Source organism: Diadema setosum, chromosome 20 (genome assembly GCF_964275005.1).
Source record: "Diadema setosum chromosome 20, eeDiaSeto1, whole genome shotgun sequence".
Taxonomy (NCBI): Eukaryota; Metazoa; Echinodermata; class Echinoidea; order Diadematoida; family Diadematidae; genus Diadema; species Diadema setosum.
Genome location: NC_092704.1, coordinates 9429364 through 9453880, shown reverse-complemented (window position 1 = coordinate 9453880; position 24517 = coordinate 9429364). Strand labels below are relative to the sequence as shown.

At 39.2% G+C, this 24517-nt stretch overlaps 1 protein-coding gene across 1 annotated transcript in view; it reads left to right on the top strand.

The window, feature by feature from the left end:
- Positions 1-24517, top strand: part of LOC140244072 (putative sodium-coupled neutral amino acid transporter 11) — a 57106-nt gene that overhangs the window by 5511 nt on the left and 27078 nt on the right. Inside the window, exon 2 of the mRNA XM_072323722.1 lies at positions 18972-19140. Within this exon, the coding sequence (XP_072179823.1) occupies positions 18972-19140 (169 nt within the window). The remainder of the gene's footprint in view (positions 1-18971; positions 19141-24517) is intronic.

Sequence of the window (24517 nt, the reverse complement as noted above, 5' to 3'; positions counted from 1 at the left end):
TTCCAAATTCATGAATTTTCAAAAGTTTTGTTTAATTCTATGTGCTGCTTAATTTCTAGATAAGAAGGCTACATGTCATAACGTCATAGTAGTGACTGATATATAAAGAAAACATAAAGCTTACTCCACACAGTTTCATTTTATTTGAAAAGTATTCTTTCCTTTGACTTGTCACTGACATACGGATGTATGTTAAGGGCAATACTCCCCAGCTTTGCCGAAACGAGGTATGTTAAGTGTTCTTTCATTATGCTAGAAAAATGAAAATATGTGGAATTCTCTTTAAATATTTGAAGAGTTTGTTTGCAAAAACCGATAAGTCCATATTTGTCAAATGGAGATATATGCGATTAAAGGTCAAGAAAAATAAAGAGAATAATAAGAAAATTTTTGCTTCTTTTGAGCATAACTTCAAATATGTACCTTTATATGTAGTGACCAATATATCATTCAAAAATGTATTATTTTGTACTTTATGACAGAGACCATACTTCATAATCTTCAAAAATGGACTTATCGGTTTTTGCAAACAAACTCTTCATTTTCTTTATAAAGTTCCATCACCATGGCATCGCAGACTATAGTAGTCCTTTTATCCAGCAGTGGCACCACCAAACTGTAAAAAAAAAAAAGGAAAAAAAAAAGAAAAAAAGAAGGCAGCCCATATGCCCGTACTGTTGATTGCATGGTGATGTCTAAGGGCATGAACTACTATTTTTTGTTAAAGATAACAATTCAGTGACAATTTGAAAAAGGTTGAATGTTATCTGATTTAAGTGCTACAATAATACCACTAACATAAAGTATACTTTCTTACTGTATGAGACACTCTAATATTGTGTATCAAGCTGCTTCATATTTCAATTGCTATTTGCTTTGCGATAAGAAATATGTTTCTCCCAGAAGCCCAAAGAGGCATTTTGGCAAAGGCCCCATATCCAAAACAGGCAAGTTCTCATTTACTTAAGTTGCTCAACAATAATGCACTATTATTTTTGCATCACACAGGCATAAGGGTGAGTAGCAAACTGCCATGTTAGTTCGTGAAAGAGATTCAAGCTGGTTATGAAAGCAGACATCTTCACTGTGACAAAAAAAAAGTGATGCCTTTTCATTTGTCATTTGCTCTCATTTTAAATACAAAAAGGAAATGCCATGGAAATTGGCCAGACTGGCAGGTTGGTGGATAACAGCCAGCTTCATTGAAAATGAGCTGGGCGAGAGGGTTTACGCATCCACGGTCCGGTGATTGGGTGTTCCCACACATCCTCTTGAGCATGCATCACACCGGCCTGCCAAGAGATGGCATTTAATTTCGGCGTCGACGGCAACACCATCTAGGAGAGTCGGCCTTGCTGATGCTCTCGCCCACTGATATTCGAGAAGAGGGAGCCACGGTAGCCTAGCCTTCTCATTATGCCGACATGCTGGCTTTCTGATCAGCGTAGATCTCCGCTCCGTATCTTTGCTGCATATCTTCCATTGCGCTCAAGGTGGTGTCCCAGAATACAATGTCCATCTTTAACAAAACAGCATCAGCGATCTTCAGTGCCAACAATAGTACGACTTACTGTCTTACCAGGACTTGGAGTCCAGAAAAGGGGGCAGTCATTGGGGAATAGATCACTTGTACATAAAAGACCTTATCCACCAATGCATTGCCACACCATATCTACAGTATGTCATGTTCGCACAGCTCAAGATTTATGCTGAAAACACTTCTTTTTTTTTTTTTCAGAAGCTCTTCTCTGTCGCACATATAGGTGGTGCATTAAAAACAGTCAAGCTGTATTATAACCAGTTATTATGACTGTGTACTTAGAAACTGTGGCATGGGGTCTGTGTCTGAGTCTAGGGTTGTGATGCGGATGTCTCAGTAGGATCCCATTTCTGCTAATGCTCCCGGCGAAAATTCCCACAGACGTGATCATGATTAAGCCCAAAAGCTGTAGCACTATCTCATGTCGGCTGGATTTTTAATCCGTTGGTGTGATTATACATGGGCAGTGGTGATTATGTCATTCTATGCAGACTCTGTAAAGCTAAAATCCTGCCTCCCCCCCCCCCCCAAAAAAAAAAAAAAAAAAAAAAAATGGTGCCTTCCTCTAATGCATTTCAGGTGTATAACCTTTGAAGAAAGTAGAATCCCTTCCCTGTTGGCTGCCTTGGGGAATTTAGGGTAGCAGGAAGCTGTCATAAAAAAAAAAAATATGAATTCAACAGTAAAGTTACCTGCTGCTGATATATTGTGTACACAGCACAAAAGAATGTATCCATAGGCCCTTAACCGCTAATTGTTTTCTTTGATCTGTAACATTTGTCTACATGATACTTGTGATATATCCATATCACTGAATATGATACAGTATTGAGATTCAATATGGTGTAGAGTCATTCCAAGCAGGTGTGCTGTTTCAAGTGTGCCGTATAGTTTTAATCAACTTTATATGGAAAGCCAGAACATGGCACTCATTTCTATAATCAGTGGATTACAGTTGTAAGCTTCAGTGACAATATGGAATCTATAAATCTTCCCCATTAAAAATAAAAAAATAAAAAAAGCTGCTTAAAATATATAAAAAATTGTAAGTGCTGATGCAAGCTGCAGAAGAGTGGTGGAGTCTTGTTTAATACTTGGCAGGAAATTTCTTCAAAAGTGGCATTAATATACAATACGTATGATTATGTGTACATACCTTATTCTCCAATAATAAAAAAGTGCAGTCATTGCAGCTGATTTCTTGGTGTGTGAGTGTGTGTGGGTGTTTATGTATAGTGTATGAGTGAATTTGCCTCTGCATTCCTCCAGCAGTACACTGTTTTTCACTTGAAGTGAATGATTCTTGGAGTGCTGCACATCCTGCTGGAATAATCTCATTTCGCTGGCGGTATCCTATGATTTCCCCCCGGTATTCCTCCAGATTGGCCCGGGCTTCATATTTATTGCTTCAATAATATAATATGCATCTTTATGCTTGCAGTGTTTGCTGATTTATGCTGCCTCATCCGCCCACGCACTCCTACCACTCTATACACACACACACACACGCGCGCACGCACGCACACACCCTGACATAAAGTACACTCAAAACCCACTCACACATTAAACACAGTGCACACACTCATATACACACACGCACACATACACACAGTGCATACACACACACATACAGTGCACAGTGTATGACTCACACACGCACAGATGTTATACAAAACACTGATCCTTTACACAAAAATCTTTCTGCAGAGGAAAATTTTTATACCATCTGATAGCTTACCTACAATTGTATTTAAAAGGCAAGATAGCCCCATGCTCTTCCGTACGCAGAATTCTGCATTTTGACTCTGTGTACCACAACACGTAAATTGCACCTGCCGACACTGATGCAGTTATCCTACCATGAATTACAACTGTGTGCACTGTGTGTGTTTGTGAGTGTATGTGGTCGGAGATCCGCTAGAAAAGAAAAAGAGTTGCATCAAAAAATAAAGGGATGGTATAGTATATGATGGGGCTTCAGGTTTTGAACATTTTTTGTGAGATGATGAGAAATCTCTTATGACATATGAAAGAGCATACAATTCTAAAAGCGATTCAAAGTTTATTTCATGAAAATTGGTTCTGAAATGGCTGAGATATCAAAAAACAAAGAAATCGTAATAAAGGTGGGACCCACCTTTTATTAGGACCACTTTGTTTTACTTTGCTGTGGATATCTGAGCCATTTCAAAACTAATTATCATCAGATAAACTTTAAATTCCTCTTGAATTGTCTGATCTTTAGTATTTAATAAGTGGATTATAATTATCCTGCAAAAAGTTACAATTTGAATTCCCATCTCAACCAAATACCATCCCTTTAAGACCTTCAGTAGATAACTTGGAGTATATGTGGGATGCCATATCAAACATGTATTGTGGCTTTAATATCAGGGCTCAACACTAACTTCTCTGGTGGCCTATTCAGGCCACTAGAATCATCAAATCTAAAGTTTTGGATGGCACCAAAAATAAAATGTAGTGGCCCAAAATAAGAAGGAAAAACTATTCCAATTCTGAGTGCCTAATTGGGTTGCCAAAAAATAGCCTTTTTGGAAATTTGGTTGTGCGACATCAATTCTTAGTGGCCCTGTGCTACCATTACACTTCTAATGTCAAGCCATTAGATATAGTATCTGGGGTTTTTCCCACTAACATACATTGTTTGTTTTCAAAACAAGATAACTCCTTTGGGCCTTACTTTATAGCATTGTAGTTGTAGTTCATTATCAATTTCTTTGTTGTTTCAACAGAATGTATTACAAAAGGTCACTATAATGTTTTAAGGATGTTGTATCTTCTTTAAAAGGCACTTTAGAATGAATAGAATATTGCAGGGAAGGGTGAATTCTAGGTTGAAATGAAATCTTGAGAAAAGTTGCCATTATGGTACTGTAATTCTATTAAACAAAGTGGGTTCTCTGTATCCAGTGTACCATGCTGGTTTATGATGTACTTTAACCCATCAGCTACCAGATTTTAAAAATGTCTGTAGATATTTTAGGATATGACACCTGTAAGGAACTGGTTAAGTCATCATTGCATATCATTAACTCATGGAACAAAGTCCTTTATCAACAAAATTCCACTCCTAGAGATGGACATAGTGTTGTGGATTGAACACGTATTATTGATCCTAGAATCACAATTGCATTATGTAGTCAATTTGAAGCATAAAAAGGTTATCGTATGACAAACATATAGTGTTAAATATTATACTTAGGTTGTCAATAAGTAGAAATATGATACAGCCATAATGCTGCAATTCAGTATTTCTTTAACATTAATGGAAGTCTTAATTTCATACCAGCATCTGTGATTGTGTACAATGCATGACTATTGTAATGTTAATATGAGCCAAGAGTTATTTTGCATGATCTCAATGTGGCTATTAAGGCATTTTAAGGACTACGTGTAGTATCATATTCTGTTATGAAAGCTGATCATGGGAGTTTCCTTTTCAGTGCTAAAAGTTGGTAAGGTAACGGTAAAAATTTTCCATGGAGATGATGTTATATATCCTGCTATGATTTCATAATTCTTAAACAGTATGTGGTGAAAAAATGTACACAAATAGACCTTTTTTACACACTTGGTTTGCGGTTCACCATGTATGTATAGTCCTGAGAAGGACTGTTGGAGTGACAGGAGAAGGATAGAAAGAAAAGTTGGATGAGAGGTGAGAATTGAGTAAGAGTATTCTTTCTGGAATGAGTGTAGTCCTGAAAAGGACTGTGAACCAAGGAAGTATAGAACCAAGGAAGTATAGGAGAGTAAGATGAGACTCAACGTTTCGGACAGTTGACTGTCCGTCCTCAGGAGTGAGAGAAAGCAGGAGATGCGCGGGGTTTAGTAGGCAGGATGCAGACGTGAGTGACGCCGGCGTGGGTAGTACAAAGCGGGAGTTAGCGATGCGTGTCGGCAGAGTAGCGGCGGTGGGGTGTGTGCGGACGTGGGGGTAGGCTGGGGGTAGTACGTGGCGGTGGGTATGCGGACGTGGGGGAGGGGGGAATGGGTGGTACGTGTCAGGGGCGGCGTGTGAGTGGGCGGAGGTTGTAGCGGGAGGTGGTAACGCGTGTCGGGAGAGTGGCGGGCAGGGCCTCTGATGGGCTGGTGCTTCTGGGTGTGGAGTTGGGCGGCTTGCGTTCAGCGATGGGCTCTTTGTGTAGGACCGGGAGCCAGATGTTGTTGATGTGAAGGCCAGTGTCTTGAGGGACGGTGTTATGTCTGTTGATTTCTATGGCTTCTCGGATTCTTCTGGCGTGCCATTGTGGGATGGATGAGATGAGTTGGCTGTTGTTCCAGTCGATGCGGTGGTCTTCTTGTTGTGCGTGTTTGACGATTGCTGATTTCTCCCAGTCACACTGTTGTTGGCAGGTCCTGTGTTCTTTGAGTCTGGTGTCGAAGTTCCGGCCGGTTTCCCCGATGTATACCTTGCCACAATCGCAAGGGATCTTGTAGACGCCGGGTTGTTTGTTGGTCGGGATCTTGTCTTTGTGAGAGTGGAGGATTGAGTGAAGTTTGTGTGAGGAGCGATGTCTGACTTTGATGTCGGCTGTTTGGAGGATGCGTTGTAGCTGGTGAGAAGTCTTCCCGTTGTAGGGTAGTACGACAGTGGTAGGTGGTTTGGTGACGAGAGTTTTGTCGATGGGGGCGCTGTTGTTGGTCTTCTTGGATGGTGGTAGAGTGCGAATCTTGCGACGGGGGTACTTGTTGATGGTGGTGAGGGCGTGTGTGACATGTTTGAGTTCCTTGTGTAGGTGTTCCTGGTCGCTGAGTTGGTAGGCTTGTCTGATGAGGGCGTTGGGTACTGATTGCTGAACCGAAGGATGGTGGTGGGAGCGGTAGTGCAGGTAGCGGTCAGTGTGTGTGGGCTTGCGGTACACTTGATGGGATGGGAAGCCGGAGGGCGTCTTCTTCACGAGGACATCTAGGAAGGGGATGGAGCTGTCTTCCTCTATCTCCATGGTGAACTGGATGTTGGGATGTTGTTCGTTGAGATGGCGGAGGAAGACGTCAAGTTCGGATCTGCTGTGAGGCCAGATGACGAAGGTGTCGTCCACGTAGCGGAGCCACAGGGAAGGGCGGGTGGGAGAGGATTGGAGAACTTGGGTTTCGAAATGTTCCATGAAGATGTTGGTGATGATGGGAGAGAGGGGGGATCCCATGGCAGCACCTTGTAGTTGTTTGTAGAAGCTAGTGCGCCATTTGAAGAAGTTCGAGTTGAGGCATGTGAGTAGGAGATCATGGATTTGGTCAGGGGTGAGTTTGGTTCTGGCTGGGAGGCTTGGATCGGAGATGAGACGTTGCTTGATGATCTCGCAGGCTTCGTCAACAGGAACACTGGTGAAGAGGGAAACAACGTCAAAGCTGACGAGAATGTCGGAAGGTTGGATTTGGGTCTTGGAGATGATGTCGACGAAGTGTTGTGAATTGGTCACGTGGTGGGAGGAGAGTCCAACTAGAGGTTGCAGTAGGGTGGCGAGGTGTCTTGCTGTATTGTAGCATGGAGATCCTCGGGTGGCTATGATGGGGCGGAGGGGAGTGAGAGGCTTGTGGATCTTGGGTTGGCCGAAGAGGATGGGGCAGGAGGCAGAGGAAGAGTGAAGCTGGAAGTAGAGAGGTTTGGGTAGTACGTCGGATCGATGAAGGGATAGAAGTTTCTGGTTGATTCTTCTTTCGGCGGCAGGGGTGGGGTCTCGCTTAAGTTTGGAGTAGGTCTTGGGGTCATCAATTAGGTCTTGAATCTTCTTGTCGTAGTACCCCCAACCTACCCCCACGTCCGCACACACCCCACCGCCGCTACTCTGCCGACACGCATCGCTAACTCCCGCTTTGTACTACCCACGCCGGCGTCACTCACGTCCGCATCCTGCCTACTAAACCCCGCGCATCTCCTGCTTTCTCTCACTCCTGAGGACGGACAGTCAACTGTCCGAAACGTTGAGTCTCATCTTACTCTCCTATACTTCCTTGGTTCTATACTTCCTTGGTTCACAGTCCTTTTCAGGACTACACTCATTCCAGAAAGAATACTCTTACTCAATTCTCATCCAACTTTTCTTTCTATCCTTCTCCTGTCACTCCAACAGTCCTTCTCAGGACTATACATACATGGTGAACCGCAAACCAAGTGTATCTAATACCACGCCATGCAAACACCTTCTCTCAAAAATCATAGACCTTTTGTGTATTTTAGAATTTTTTTCTGCACTCGAGTACATTTTTTTTGTGCTTTGATAAATCTTGCTAGAAGTCTAAAAGAGGATAATATATCCCTATCAGCTGACTATCCAAACAAGTTGTGAAAGCCACCCACCATGCTCTGTTTTTATGTCCCTTCCACTTGATTACATGAGCGATACAAATAAAGGAATAGCACTTCCATGAGAATAGGGTGACCTTTAGAAAGGCCTGCACCATCCTTTTTGTCAGCTTGCATCTTGGTTAAAGGCTAACTTGATGGCAAATTTGTGGGCCATTATGCTGTCGTTGTGAGATGAACATCTCATTTTGAGGATGAGATTTGTTAGAGGCTTTTTTTTTAAAATGAAGGCACTATTTGTGTTATAATAATAATAATTAGCATTTTACCGCGCTTAATACATGGTTTCTAAGCGCCTTACACGTATCATAATCATATCAAAACATAATCTTACATATCATTCAACATAACTACAAACTCTACAATAATTTACATTACTTAATATACTCTGGCAATAATCAAATTCTGAAATTAGCATACTTAATACACACAAAAAATAGAAAAAAAGGGGGTAACATACAGAAACATGAGATCAGTGGAAATTCAAGTTATATTGACTTCATTAAGTGTGTTCAGGGATGTATTTCATGATTTCTATACAGCTACACAATGCAAGCCATAACTTCTTTCTTGTTCATCTGTCAAGTTATTTGAATCACTCCGTTCCTTTTCACTCTAAAACTTGCGTGAAGAGTAAGTCCTTATGCATGCATAGAAAGAGATACATGCCTGCTTGAATCTGAGCAAAGCTTACAGTACTTTCATGCAACAAAATTACACTGTTAATTAATGTAAAGGAGCCAATTTCCTGCTTAAAGGTTGGAATTTGGACAGAATCGGTCCTCATTAAATAGAAAATTCACTTCGTAAAAGGTGATTCAATTCACTCTACAAAGTGTTAAATTCACACAGAACAGAACTAAATAGAAATTCAGTGTGAAAGACCTAAATCTTTGAGTAAATTTATTCCGGAAGGAGCAGTCTTCAATCACATTCCCAAATGATCTGAACTGCTACTCCTTTGTTGGTACCTTGTATTACTTTCTGCTGTAATTCTCTGTGGTAATTAGATATTCGATCCTTTCCTTACTTGATTTTTATGTATTATGTAGAAATACTATCATTCTTGTGAAAGATAGGACTGCCATGTATAGAGGCACTCAGTTGTTTATCTCAAGAAAACATAATGCAGTGAGACCATTGAATAAATTGATTCTGCAGATTTATATCTTTATCAAGTACATTGTACATCTTTCACATATTCTGACATAGCATAGATTCAGATTTTAAGAGATACATGTAAGATTCCAGTATCTTACAAGTGTATCTCTTGACTGAATCTGGTCCTGGCCCTTACACTTGTTACAACAACCCTTCATGCCTTGATTTGAAGGTGTGAACACTCTCAAAACTAGCAATCCTGTACAGATATTCAACATATTACATCTGTGTGTAATAAGCTGTTTAACAAAGGATTTTTTTAGGGGTTATTTAGATATACAGTGTATGTTCAGAAATTATGTCAATTGTGATATGTAATTATATGATCTGCATTTCATTGAAAGTAGTCCAATGAGAACAATGAAAAGTGTTATTTTTTGTACATTATATATATTCATGGTGTGCAGTTCCTTCAGATGTCAAAACATGGTTGCACCATTCCAAAGTTTGGGAAGAAATTGACGACATGGGATGTTTCATGAGATAGTATGGTTATGATAAGCCATTTCACAATTAGCTCATACATGTGCGTATTGGTACAAATGACCTTCATTTTCTCTCGGTTGATTAGGCAACACACTACACTAATTTTCAAAGCAGCATGATGCATAATTTATGAACTTGTTGTAACAATATATGACATTCCATGTTTAAACAAAAAATGAACTTGGGTATAGACCAGTGACCAGAACGGTCCATCAATGACACGTGGGCAGGCATCCATTTCATTATTCAAATTGTAAACTAATCCGTTAACTAAATGCATCAACAACCTTTTTGTATTAATATTGCAAAATACCAGGCTTGCTGTCAGGTGGAGGGTGCTAGCAAGGACCAAGGATTAAAGGGACATTCCAGACGATTTTCATAATTTCACATCATGTAGTACATAAATTGACAACTCCATGTATAGATTTGTGGAATTTATTGTGGTTCTTGAGCAGAGAAACAATACTTTGAAAAACCTTAAACAAATTACAATGAACAAGGATGATGACATAGGAGGTTCACATATTTCAGAAATGTAGCAGTGTAATTCCATTACAATACCGCTTGCTTGCGAGTTCACCTGTGTATAATCTATGCATGCCTTCTTCTTTTGTTCTGCTTCCTTGAGCCCCAACTCATGCATTCTTATGGTGACTCTGCCATGTCATCATCCTTGTTCATTGCAATTTGTTCTAAATTTGGAAAATATTCTTATCCTTCATCCCAATTATCACAAATTCTGAAACTCTGTCCTCAGCAGTACAACTGATTTACAGTTGTTCAAATGTAAAAATCTGAAAATCATCCGGAGGTCTCCTTTAATGTATGAATAATCAATACATCACAGATGCTCCTCTCACTGAATTTGAATACCAACATGCCTGATTGTACAAGTGATCTTTTTCCACTCATGCGCAAAGTGGAGCTGTGAACTGGCTATAATTGCCACACACCAGGCACAAAGGGTGCTTTATGAGGCGAGAATTAGGATTACAGGGCTGTGGTAACCTTGTACATGTGCAGTAGCCATTACTCGACATTTCCATCAACTGCTTGACAGTGATAATTAGTCCAGACTAACTATCCTTGATGGCATCACAGTGGCAAACTGGTGTCAAAGGTCATGTGAGCAAGCATTACTCATCAGCACTCAATCTGGCCAGCACATCCACACACACACACACACACACACACACACACACACACACACACACACACACACACACATGAGCACACACACATAACCCATAAATGAAAAACACAAAACAAAACAGACAAATTATGGATGCAGTGCTTTCATCGCGGGTTGTGTTGAGTGTTTTCAGATTCATCTGCCAATTTACGAAGTCTGCCTCGGAAGATAGCCCTGTAATAGCTTCAACTCTTTGTCTCCTTGTACCTTGATCTTCTTTTTCTCTTCTCTCCATCTCTTTTCCTTGTAGATATCATCTTCCCACATTATTAAATCCTTCTCTCGATCATCATGCTGTCTGTCTGTCTAAGGTTGTACTTTTTCTTCCTATCTACATGTATTTCTTTTCCTATATCTCCTGATCTCTTTTTAAATCTTTTTTCCTGTTTCATTTTTTCTCTTCATTTTCCCCTTTCTTTCTGTATGTCATTTCTTCTCTTTCCTCATGTGCCCATGTTCTTTGTTGTTGCCCTCCATCTAATACCCATATGATGACATAAATGGTACCCTGGGGTACCAGAAAAAAATCAGCCATTTTGTTGAATTATTTATTTTTTTTTTAGGGCTGTACCCTGGGTTACCAAAAAGTGGGAAATTAATTTTTTTGTGTGTGATTAATTCTTCAACATTCAATTATGGCCATTGTTCTTGTAAAAAAAAAACCTCTTCATCCTGTAGTTTTCTCAATTAATCCCTTGTTAACGTTATGAGTAACTATTTTACAGTGTATCATTGATATTGTTTCATGCCTCCGCCTTATCCCCGTCGTCACTGGCCTTCTGAAACACCTCCAGAACATCGGCGGCCCCTTCCTTCCCCAACTTCCGAGTGGCGCGAAGCCTCGCGTTTTCCAGCCTCTCCTCTCTGGAAATTTTCCTTCTTTTCCGGCCCTTTCCTTTCAGTGCGGCATAGCCCCCATCACCTGCTGGCATTTTTGCAGCTTGATCCTAATTGCGAAAGGATATTTTGTTCGGCACAAAGTGCACAAAGCTTATAAGATTACGGGATCGAAACTACGTCTACGAGATCGTAACTTTGGCACAGCTAGCGGGCTATTATAATAGTGCGTGTAGTCAGTGCATGAAGCGCTATACTGAGTATCGCACCGTACCACGGGTCAGTACAGTGCGCATACGTAACGCAGTAACTCTGCGGTTGTACTCGAGTGAACGTGAGATGGCGCTACACAACGTGGGACCCCGGGTTACTACGATACCCCGGGGTAGCGCGTGGTGCATCATATCTCCCTCTTCTCTCCAATTTTTCATCCTTCCTGCACTCTCTCCATCTCCCTCTCCCTCTCACCCTCATTCATTCTTCCCATCACTCTCTCTCCTCCCCCCCTCCACCTTTTGCCTCCTTTCTCCCCTCTTCATCTCTATCCACAAGCAAAATCTGTCTACCTCTGCAGAGAGCTGCTGCATGTATTGGCCTCTGCTGTCAGTGCGCTAGCAAGCTTCTGGGCACACTGCAAAGCTACCTAAACCTCCATGCCTTCCTGGTCTTCCCCCACCCGTGCATTATTTCTGTGCGCAATCAATAAATTGGCGGTTGAATATTGATTGACTTCGGAGGGCTGTAGCTCCTGTTAATATAGTGCCTCCGTCAACCACCTGCCCCCACGACTGCACGCCTTGAGATCACACATCCCCATGGATGCTGCGCCGGGTTGTTACATTACTGGCTGATGTCTCGAAGGGGCTAATTTGTTGGGACGACTGCTTGATGTAACGATGTCGTGGGGAAATTGTCTTCCATCATTCCCACCTTTTTCCAAACATAACAAGACCAGGGTTATAATTACATCCACTATGTAGGAATTTGTCAGATTTCCAAGTATTATATTTGCAGCATATGGATGATAGCTCTATACACACATGAGAAATCTTGCAAATGTATAATTGCCCAGCTCAATCATGTATTACTGTTTCATTTTAATAACTGTGTTAACTCCTTATCCTTGAATGACAGGAAGTGAATTGGGATTTTGAGTAGGCATGCACAGGTAGTTTTCCATTAATGGCACTATACCTCGTCTATTCATCAAGTGATCTACATTGTATGTATGTCCAATGTAGGCTTTAATTCAAGGCTGTTTACTGGAATCATGTGTCCCGAAGGGTATAAAATGTCATGAAATTGAGAGGGGCTCTTACATGTAGTACCATTAAAATCTTGACAATGGCATTTATATCACGTTCATGAGTGTTAGGGGCACTGTGGCATAGTGGAATTAGGCTCCTCTGACTGTCAAAACAAAGGACCCGAGTTCCAGTGTTTACCTCCCTGGACAAGATGTCTATACTGTCTACCAAATGCCCCTCAATGATCTGTGTCCAAGTGATTAAATGGGTATTTTGCAATGCTCAGGTAATTAGTAGAGCAAGGCCACCCTGCATTAAAAAAACAAAACAACAACAACAGCAAACATTTATCATTAGTATTCTTAAAATGTAGCTCACACACACACACACATGCATACACAAACACACACACACACACACACACACACACAGATCAATGTTTAATAATGTAGTCTTCCTGTACCAGACCACTCAGTGTAGTCAATATTTATAAGCAGTGTAAACATACGGTGTATGTGCGCAACTTGTATTTGTACTGCTCTCATTTGGGTGCAATGTTTACCTTGTAGTTCACACTTAAAGCTAGACTGTTGCTCATATATGAACTGCTCTGCTACTATACAGTATGTCCCCCCCCCCCCACAAAAAAAAAAAAAATTATAATCAGATTTTCGCATTGATAACACCCAATATGATTAAACTGTCTAAATGCTACTTCAGGGTCTTAAAAAATAACATCTTACCTCTATTTTGCAGAAAACCCCATTCAATTTGGTTAAGCGATCACAGAGAAATGTGGATTGTTGTGAAGCATGTCATGAGTCTGATTCTTCCAAGTTTAGCACTTGGATGCTCTTGTGTGTGAACACAATAGACAAAACTTGGAGGGAGGAGATTCCTGACATGCTCTACAAAATTCCTCATTTCTCTTTGACCACTGAAGCAAATCGAATAGGGTTTTCTGTAAGATGTGGGCAATGAGTTATAGTTTCGTATCCTGACATTGTATTTGGATTGATTCACTATTTTTAAAGTTATCATTGCGGAGGGTCCCATTGTAATTTTTTTTTTTTTTTTGGGGGGGGGGACATATGATACTACAATTTGTAGTTAATGGCTGACCATGGTGTACAGTTTTGATGCTTCACACCAGTGACTGCTATCTTTGCCTAATCTTTGAAGAGACATGTCATATATATATAATGACAAAGTAAAGTTGGGAGGGGAAAGCTGAATTTTAAGTGGGAGAAAAGTCATCCCAAGCAGAAGACACGCAGGAAGAGTGGAAGATTTGCAAAATTGAAACGGCATCAAAACATGTTCTCTGCTTTCAGTCCCAAGTGGGAAAATTGGACTCGCTGTGTGATTCAAGTCCAGTCTCTTGCTTCTTAGAAGCATTAAAGGGACATTCCAGACGATTTTCATAATTTCACATCATGTAGTACATAAATCGACAACTCCATGTGTAGATTTGTGGAATTTATTGTGGTTTTTGAGCAGAGAAACAATACTTTGAAAAACCTTAAACAAATTACACTGAACAAGGATGATGACATAGGAGGCTCACATATTTCAGAAATGTAGCAGTGTAATTCCCATTACAATACTGCCAGCTTGCAAGTTCACCTGTGTATAATCTATGCATGCCTTCTTCTTTTGTTCTGCTTCCTTGAGCCCCAACTCATGCATTCTTATGGTGACTCTGCCATGTCATCATCCTTGTTCAGTGCAATTTGTTCTAAATTTTGAAAATATTCTTATTCTTCATCCCAATTATCACAAATTCTGAAACTCTGTCCTCAGCATAAATAATTTATAGTTGTTCAAATGTAAAAATCTGAAAATCATCCGGAGGTTTCCTTTAAGCATTGAATTTGAAACCCTTTGATTGTTGTTGGGTTTTTTTTTTTTCATAGCTTGAATATAATTTACCCAATGGCAGAGATACTGGCAGCATGTGGTGTCAGGGTTCGAGGTACTAGCTTACTTTTTACCTCCTTTTGATAGAACCAGGCAGCCCAGACTTTTATCTGGTATCATTGTTGAAGAGTACCTGTAATCATTAAATGGGTGTTGTAGATCTACAAGCCTGTGCGCTCAAGTGTAGCATTGTGTCTCTTTAAAGCCAACAGGAAGGCTATGGTGACTCAATAGGGATTTGGGGGATTTATAGGTTTAATCACTATTCATTGGGGATTACAAGTAGTTTCAGCAAGGAGGTATGACCTCCTTGATTTCAGACGCCTCTGCTGATAGGTGCAGAAAGAACCCCAGCCATATGACAGTTGGCGATGAAGCTTATAGTAGGGTTCAATCAGGGAGGTGGCCTCCCTGGTTCAACTGCTCTAGATGTTCAAAGCTACATGTAGGCAATTCATTTGCAGAGTCTGCAAATGTGCTAGTCATAGGGCTCACATGCAGTTTCATTTAAGATGGTAACTCTTTCAGTTCTATTGGCCACAGGTTTATGCTCAAAGTTAATAGAATTTTAGTTTGGTGGTTGAAAGGGGCTAATTAAAGTGGCACATTCATCAATAACCCTCTGTGTACCATATTAATTTCCTGTCCATAGGTTATGAGTGTGAAATTTGTGCACATTTGACTTATTGGCACATAAAGTGTTAAGAGGTTTTCCCAGAGGAGGACCTTGCCCATGTCTTTATCATAAAACATTACTTTTTTTTTGTGATTATATTGGATTGTAATCAAATGATTGGGTGAGAGCTTTATGTGACCACCAGTCTTTGATTTTGCCTGAAAGTCCCAACCCTTCTTTTCATCAGCCATATTGTACTATTGACTGGTCCTGCTTATCTACATTTAGCTTCATTACCTAGATGTATTACAAGTGCATTGCAGAATTTGTTTTTGTTGGCACTCAGTAGACTAGGACCTGCTGCTGACCTAGGAATATTGCAAAACTGACTGGTCGCAGAATTTGAGATGTCACACCCATTCATGAAACAAATAAGGTTCATCCTGTCGTCAGGTGTGCATTCTATCCACCCTTCATAACTTATGAACAATCCAAAATGTACATCCATTTGCCTTGTGCAATCCTGTCTGTTCAAAACTTTATACTGTCATGTGGATAATAGTATGCCCTGTGTAATGTGCATTGTACCATGGTATTCTAGCACATGGCATATTGCTACAGGCATGTTTCCTTGCATTCGCATGTACAGCCTTTTGATCTTGGCTGATCGTGTGTCATGCGTGACTGCTTCCATTATTCATAAATTTTAAGTGTTTGTCCAGCATTCAAGCCTTACATTTTCCATTTTAGTATGTATAGTTTGCTAGAGTCAACTACTGGTCTTTACTTCAACACACATATAATACATCCATAAGTATATGTATGAGGATAAAACAAGTGAAGAGTTTGTTTGCAAAAACTGATAAGTCCATTTTTGAAGATTTTGAAGTAAGATATCTGTCATAAAGTACAAAATAATACCTTTTAAATGATATATTGGTCACTACATATAAAGGTAAATTTTTTGAAGTTATGGTCTAAAGAAGCTAAAAATTTCTTATCATTCTCTTTATTTTTCTTGACCTTTAATCGCAAATATCTCCATTTGGCAAATATGGACTTATCGGTTTTTGCAAACAAACTCTTCAAGTGGAAAGAAAAAATGACGTGTATATCTGTCCATAACATACTGGTACATATACATATTCATATCTATGTGAAGAAGAAGAATAAATAGAAATATATCTATCTATTATATTCACAAAATTCATAAAAAACAAGTTTATATCCATCCATAATATACTGGTATACATCTCTATGAATGTATATATTTTATACCTGTAAATATATGATGTGTATCTTTATATTCATAAGATAATATATTCATATGAAAGATGTATCCATATTGAAAGCAGCCAACTTACACTCATCTACAGAAATGTTTTGAAAGCCTTTCATTTAATACCATGTATTCCCTATCATCCGCCGTACTATGGTACCATGTGCGTGCTCTGTGTTCTGCACTGTGTTGCAATCGATTGATGCACCTGATGTAGATGCATGATACCAAACCAGACAGAAGGAAAGAAAGAGATGGAGGGAGAGATCAGGGAGAGATAGAGAGAGATAAAGATGAAGAGACACATGCCAGGAGAGATGGGAGCAATCCAATTTCTCAAAGATCTCGGATGACAAATTCTGATTGCGTGTCTCCACTTTTGGCGGTTCTGTGAGACTCTGAGCCTATATGCAGAGCCGCCATCTGCTCCAGCGTGATATTTCAGAGGGAGGGCAGATACCCCTATAGATGTACTAGGGATGGCAGAAAATTTGCTGGTGCATCACTAATGGGATGATTTGTCGCCATGGCAACGGGATGAGAGGAGTAGTTTCTCCCAGTCAGTGGGCTTGTGTAAAAAAACAAGTCATAGAATTGCCCTTGGCAGCAGATTTAATGGACCGACAAACTCTCACCATTTACGCAAGCAGATAGTAGGTTTTGATGACAGAAGAGTGTAGGTAGGGAAGGTGATTTAAAGGGATCCTATAGTTTTGGTTGAGACCTAACTTCAGGTTTATAACTTTTTTTTTGTGAGATAATGAGAAACCTCCTATGAAGTATGAAAGAGCGTGTAATTCCAGGATGGATTCAATGTTTATTTGAAGAAAATTGATTTTGAAATTGCCGAGATATCCAAAACAGTGCAATCCTAATAGAAAGTGGGACCTGCCTTTTATTAGTATCGCTTTGTTTTATGTTGTTTTTGGATGTCTCACCAATCCCAAAACTGATTTTCATATTATAAACTTTGAATTCCTCTTAGAATGGAATGCTCATATAATTTCATTTTAGTGGCTTCTTCTTATCTTGCAGAAAGTTAAAAGCCCAATCCTCATCTCCACCTATACCATCCCTTTAATGTCCAGATGAATCAGCGGATGTAGTAGCTTCCGTTGGTCGCATTCACACAGACAAAACAGTGTGGGATAATGATTGCATTCCAAATCTTGAGGATTTTTCGTAAACTGATGCCACAAGATGCTCTGTTTTCTTGAAGTGTATATTTCCAAAATACAAGGAAGTATATCCCAGAGCTGTGCTGCTGGCTTTTCAGTAAACTCATTGCAAACTGGGGTATAAGTATGAACTCTGATTTGAATTTCATCATGCAGCATATGGAAAAATAAAAGATTTTATGTGTTAGTCACAAAACCCCTTGTAATGGAGCTATAGTACCTAAATAGCCCAGGAAGCTATAAGGGCGCTACAATTGTAAGTGCTTTCTTGTGCTATCTTCGCCTTTTTTTTAAATGCATGACTACACTGACTGAACTGAAATCCAAGAATTAAAAGAGGTTGTTAAACAGATTTTCTTTTTGAAGTGTGAGAACACATTTGACTTACTTGCCAGTTTCTTATTCTTATCATTTCATCATTGTATAATACATTAACTTTTGTAGGATGTATCAAAAAAAAAAGGAATTGAATTGAATTGAACTGAAATCAATGTTTTCCATGATGTCAGCAGTCTGGCGTATTGCATCTATTTTATCATAGCAAAAATTTTTGCATGTTACGGTTACACAATAGACAGTCTTGTGAACCATGCTTATGTATATTTGGGACAAATCTGGCATACACTGTGTACAATTTGTAGGATGGTATGCAGGGCTCAACACCAACTTTTTTCTTCTTTTTTTTTTTTTTAATCTCTGGTGGCCTGTTTGGGCCACTAAAATCTTTGAATGTAGAATTTTATTGGCCAGAAAAAGTAATATAGTGGTCTGAAATGAAACAGAATGTAAAGATTAATTTGAATCTTAGGTGTCTGACTGGTCCACCAAAAGATAACCTTTTTGGGAGTTTGGTGGTCCAACAATAATTTTAAGTGGCCCGGGCCACCAGGCCACCTCTAATGATGAGCTGTGGAATTGGATATGAATCACTAGAATATCAGAGCTGCCAAGTCTCCCTGATTCTGCAGGAGTCTCCCTGAAAATGTCAAAATCTGTTCATGTCTGAATAAGAGAATATCAAAATCTCCCTGATTTGGGAATTATTTTTGCCCATTGAAATGCATGTAACACACAGATATCTCCCTGATTGTTGTGTGGAATCTCCCTAGTTTGGATGTGGGAATGTTGGCAGACCTGGATTATGTACATGTATATACCATTTATATTCCTTTTATCCCCCTCCACAGCCAGTACCTCCATATGAGCCTCCAACCCATGACAAGGCGGGGCTGGTACAGGCGGAGGCCACGCCCGAGGGAGCCCCGGAGAAAGAGCAGGATGCCGAGAAGCCAACGAGTGGGATACCAGGAGCCAGCCTCAACACCACCAACAGCATCCTCGGCTCAGGCATCATCGGTAGGTGTCTTATCGATTCTTCTACCACTTGGTCTGAGAGGACCCCACCTTAAATCAGTCATACCACCACCTGTCTCATAATCAGCTCCAGTAATATACCACAGTCTCTCATGCACAGTTGTCTTATTGTTCTTTCTCTCCATCTCTCACCTTCTCTATTATCTTATATTCTGATGAGATCTATTATTTAGTATCCTATTCTCTCTTTTTAAAGGGACTGCACAGTACTGATTGAGGTAAGGATTTAGGTTTGCGACATTTTTGGTGAGATAATGAGAAACCCCTTTTGAAATATGAAAGAGCATGTAATTTCAAGAAGGATTTAACGTTTATTTGATTAAGATTGGCCTTGAAATGGCTGAGAAATCCCAAAAAGTGATCCTAATAAAATTGACTTTATTAGGATCTCTTTGTTATACCTTGTTTTTAGATATCTCAGTCATATCAAAACCAATTTTCATCAAATAAACGTTGGATTCCCCTTACAATTGTATGCACTTTAACGTTTCATTGAGTGGTTTCTAAATATCTCGCAAAACATTACTACCTGAATCCTCACCTCAACCAGTACTGTACAGTCCCTTTAATCTCTCTCCAAAGAACTTACTGTATACCTATCTCTCTCCCTCTTGGTCTTTCTGCCTGTCTTCTCTATTTTCTTTCCTTTTTTCATCTCTCTTTTCCTATATTTCTCTCACAATTTGTTGTTGTTGTTGTTGCTCGTCCCCTCTTTCACTCTATCTCTTTCCTATTCTATTTAAGGTATTGTTCTTCACCCACTGGTCTGGAGACGCAAACTTGCTACTTCTTTTGTCGGTGCTGCAAGATCATTGTACATGAGAAGAGAAATATGAAACAGGGATTTGTTTCTCTTTTGAAAGGTCACGACCTCTAACATTTACAATCAACTTGAAGTTGATTGTAAGAGCGCTTTGCTTCTCCCTCCGGTGGCCTTTTATTGCCATGCACAAGATCACTTACATCTGATGGCATAAGGAGCTAGCTTAACCCCTTCTTCGCCATTTGGGACTTTGGACCATGTGTTCAATGCTTGTACAGGGTTTTCTGTGCACACAAAGGGTTAATTGTGGAGTTGCCTGAAGGTTTGATGCAGTATATCATGGTTATCTACCCAACATATCAGAGTCTTGTCTTTGAATATTGTTCATTATCTGTCATGCTCATACTATATTCCCTAGTGAGATGAGAATTCTAGCAACATGAATAATTCCACAGATTTATCTATAGAATTGATCTAGACTTGATTAGTCATCAATTTATTCATTCTGTCTGTGCTGATGACTCCGTAAAATCTGCTAGGAGAAAAGGATGCATGCATGCTGGTGTTGTTCCCTTTGTGGTAACCACGGCAATGCCACTAGGATATGATGTAGTTCTTTAGAAGCAGGATGCATTAAAGGCATTAATGACATGTTAATTTTTCATTCTCTTGCTCTCCAATATATACATGAGTGCATGACAGACTTCGTCTGAGGCCCCCTTGTCTGCTCCTTGTTCGAATTGTGCACTCAGAACCGCATGATTGGTATAACGAGTTTATGTTCTAACGCGAGTGTCTAGACTGCGAGTAGCACGTATAGCTGCCAGTGGTTGAGCATGCTGTTTGTGACTGTTTCATAGGGGTACTGCACTTTTCTTGATCTCCTTCTGAGTTTTATATACATATATATATATATAATAATATACTTGTATATATATCTTGGGTAGAGAGTGGTAGTGTATGAATTTGGTGGGTTGTATGGTGTACATGTAGTCTTTGTGTAAAAAAAAAGGAAAAAAGTACCACTGTACCAATTTACAAATCTTTACCTTTGAATACATGTATTCTGTAATGGGGGTGGAGGGAGGCTAGTTAAAGGGAAGGTAAACCCAAAAAGCAATGTGGATTGAGTGAAAGCAGCAACATTAGTAGAACACATCAGTGAAAGTTTGAGGAAAATCGGACAATCGATGCAAAAGTTATGAATTTTTAAAGTTTTGGTGTTGAAATCGCTGGATGAGGAGACTACTAGAGGATATGACGTATGAGTGGACAACAATACAAAGAAAATATAAAGGAAATTCAACAAAAATTCACTTTTCTAGAATTATGAAAGAGCAATGGACCAACCTCTTTCAGACAGCAGGGGGAATAATTGCTACCCCTAACATATGTCAATATCAAGTTGATGGAATTTGTAATTTTCATGAAAAATGGATTTTTGTAGAATTTTCTTTATATTTTCTTGGTATTGTTGTCCACTCATACGTCATAACCTCTAGTAGTCTCCTCGTCCAGCGGTTCCAACACCAAAACTTTAAAAATTCATAACTTTTGCATCGATTGTCCGATTTTCTTCAAACTTTCACTGATGTGTTCTACTAATGTTGCTGCTTTCACTCAATCCACATTGCTCTTGGGGTTTATCTTCCCTTTAACTTTTTATCTGTAACTGGAAGACCTAAAAAAAAAAAAAAAAAAATGGGGGATACTATACTGCTGATACAGTTGTGCCAATATATCAGTATTTGATTTATGCCTTTACTTGAAACATCTTAATAAGTATATTTTGATAGTGAAATAGAAGTGCAAAAAGGTTGTACAAGTAGTACGCTGGGTGGTATTGGATGGTATGCAAATAATGAATGTTTATGAGTGCAATGGACAGAATATTTCACTCGGTGAAAGATGAAATGATCCATTAACGAGGCACAGCCAAGTTGAATGGATCAAACGATTTCATCTTTCACCGAGTGAAATATTCTGTCCATTGCACGAATGAAAAACATTTATTATTTGTTTTATATAACGCCTGAAATAGATCCTTGTCATTTGATGTTTTATTAATTCAGAAACAAGAGAGAATCTGATGATCGCGAGAGTGCTCACTGAGGGCTTTACGCTAGCGTGCTGTCACATACACACAATGCAAACGCAAGCGTTTAACACCCGTAGTGTGCCGGGCTCTCAGCGAGCGTGCAATGGATTTAAAATTGCATGGTAAATGGAGCGGATGATGACGTCATAGTGAAATGGGCGGAATGATCAATGTCAAACAACCAATCAAATGACATGGATCTCTTCGGGCGTTATATAATATATTATTAAAGAGGATATTTCAATATTTTAAATGCCTGGAAGAGCAAGGTATTTTGTACTTCACTCCAAAAGCTCCTGTGTGGATGCACATGCCCATAGCCATGACAGGTGACTCCCATTAATTATAACAAAATCATCGGGACCGGCATTTGTCTTTCATTATATTGAAATTTTGTTATTATATCCGAACAGTAAAGTAAATAAAGATGTATAGATGATGATTTTGGGACTAGGATTTGTACTTTGTTGTAAGGAGAATTTTTGTTAAATAGGGAATGTTTTGTATTTAACTAACACACTAACATTCGACTGTTGTACATGTAAGTGTAAACATAAAATCTCCTGTAAAATCTCCTAGGTACCAACTTATATTTCTTCTTCCGTTTCTGAAATGAACTTACCCAAACTTTAATATGGGTGCATGTCATACACAGGTGCAGTTAGTACAGTGATGGATATACAGAGCGTATTAAAAAAACCCAGGTAATCCAAATTTGGGGGGCTACCATTTCTTAATTTTCAGCTATGGAGAGCGCAATGTTGGTTGTGAGGAAAGAGGAACTCTTCCTCTTTCAATTGATACCTAATTATGTTAACAAATGTCATGCATGACAGAGCACATGAACTTTAAAGACAACAATGACAAATTACACTTTTTCCAAGTTTGCGTGAAGGAGCAATGCGTGTCTCACTGAATGGATGGAATCTCTCAATGAGAGTGATAGCATTAACAGGCCAGCCTTCATGACTGTTGGTATGTGTTTAGGGTTAATGTTTAGGGTTTCTTCTGACATTTTATGGTTCACAACCTTTGACATGGCCACCTGTCCGATAACTTGGTCACTCCTGCTAAGGCAAATCCACACAGTCTATTTCCCCTGTCCATATTCAACACATAGCTCGCAGCGCAAAACCAAGTCTTGAATGTGAAGAGAGAAAATGGATGATGGTTCAGCCCTTGTGGAAGTAACCAAGTTATCAACAACGGTTGCCATATATTGAAGATTACAGACCATAAAAGGTTAGAAGAAGCCCAAAACACAAACCTGCAGTCATGCAGACTGGCCTGCTTATGTTACCACTATCATTGAGAGACCCCATCCATTCAGTGAGACCAAGGAGGTTACCTCCTTGGTGAGACATGCATTGTTCCTTTACAATAACACTCAGACTTGGAAAAAGTGTAAGGAATTGTCATTGTTGTCTTTTAAGTTTGTGTGCTAAGTCACGCATGACATTTGCCAACATAATTAGGTATCAATGGAAAGAGGGAGAGTTCCCCTTTCCATACAACTGAATTCAGCTCTCCAGAGCTTACAATTATGAAATGGTAGCCCTCCAAAGTTGGATTACCTTTTTTTTTTGATACACTCTGTACATGTAGTATTTAAGGCATCACAGCTTAGAACATACAGTCTACTGGTACACTTTGTGCATGTATCAGTGTCTAAATATATGAGAACTCAAGTGTCTTCTCTCTTTGAAATATTCCATTCAATTCAATTAATACTTTTCTTCAGTAATGAAACTCATTTGGATATACCCTATAAAATGTTTACAAAATGTAGGAGGTACAATTCAGCAAAAGTTGGAGGCTTGTTAAAATAGAATATACCCTTAAAATCAAATCATACACATATTGCAATTTAAACATTAAAATACCGAATGATAAAAGTTACCAACAATATAAAAGGAGCACAGAGAGAATAAAACATACTAAAACAGGCACAAAACTATTTAATTCATAAAGTTATTGATAATATCAAAGGAATATGGAGAGAATGAAACATTAACAGGCACAAATATTTCAAATATTTGAAATATTTCAAATGTTCCAGAGCTACACACATGTGCTCAACTTGTGATTGCACACATTGTAATTTTGACAGTTAATCAATAGATTTGATAGTCTAGCCATGATCTCTGTGGCTATAGTTCTGCAATGAATTACCATGTGGGTGAAAGTAGGTTTGAATCTTAAAGGAAACAATCAACCCTGAATGTGTAATATCATAAATGAATTAATTTACATACATAATTGGATGCATAGTAGCAGCGTAAAAAAGACAAGAGTGTTTTAACAGTTTTTGTTTTTGTTTTGAATACTAGTAGATCTTTGATTGTTGTTGAAAGGATGAAGGTTCTGTCTGGTTTTATAGATATTTATGTATATATGTGCATGTTATGTCTTGGATATGCATTATTATGTATTTCTCTAAGGGCACTAGAGGTGTATTAATGACAAGTTAGTGTGAATGCTGTAATGGGGAAATATGT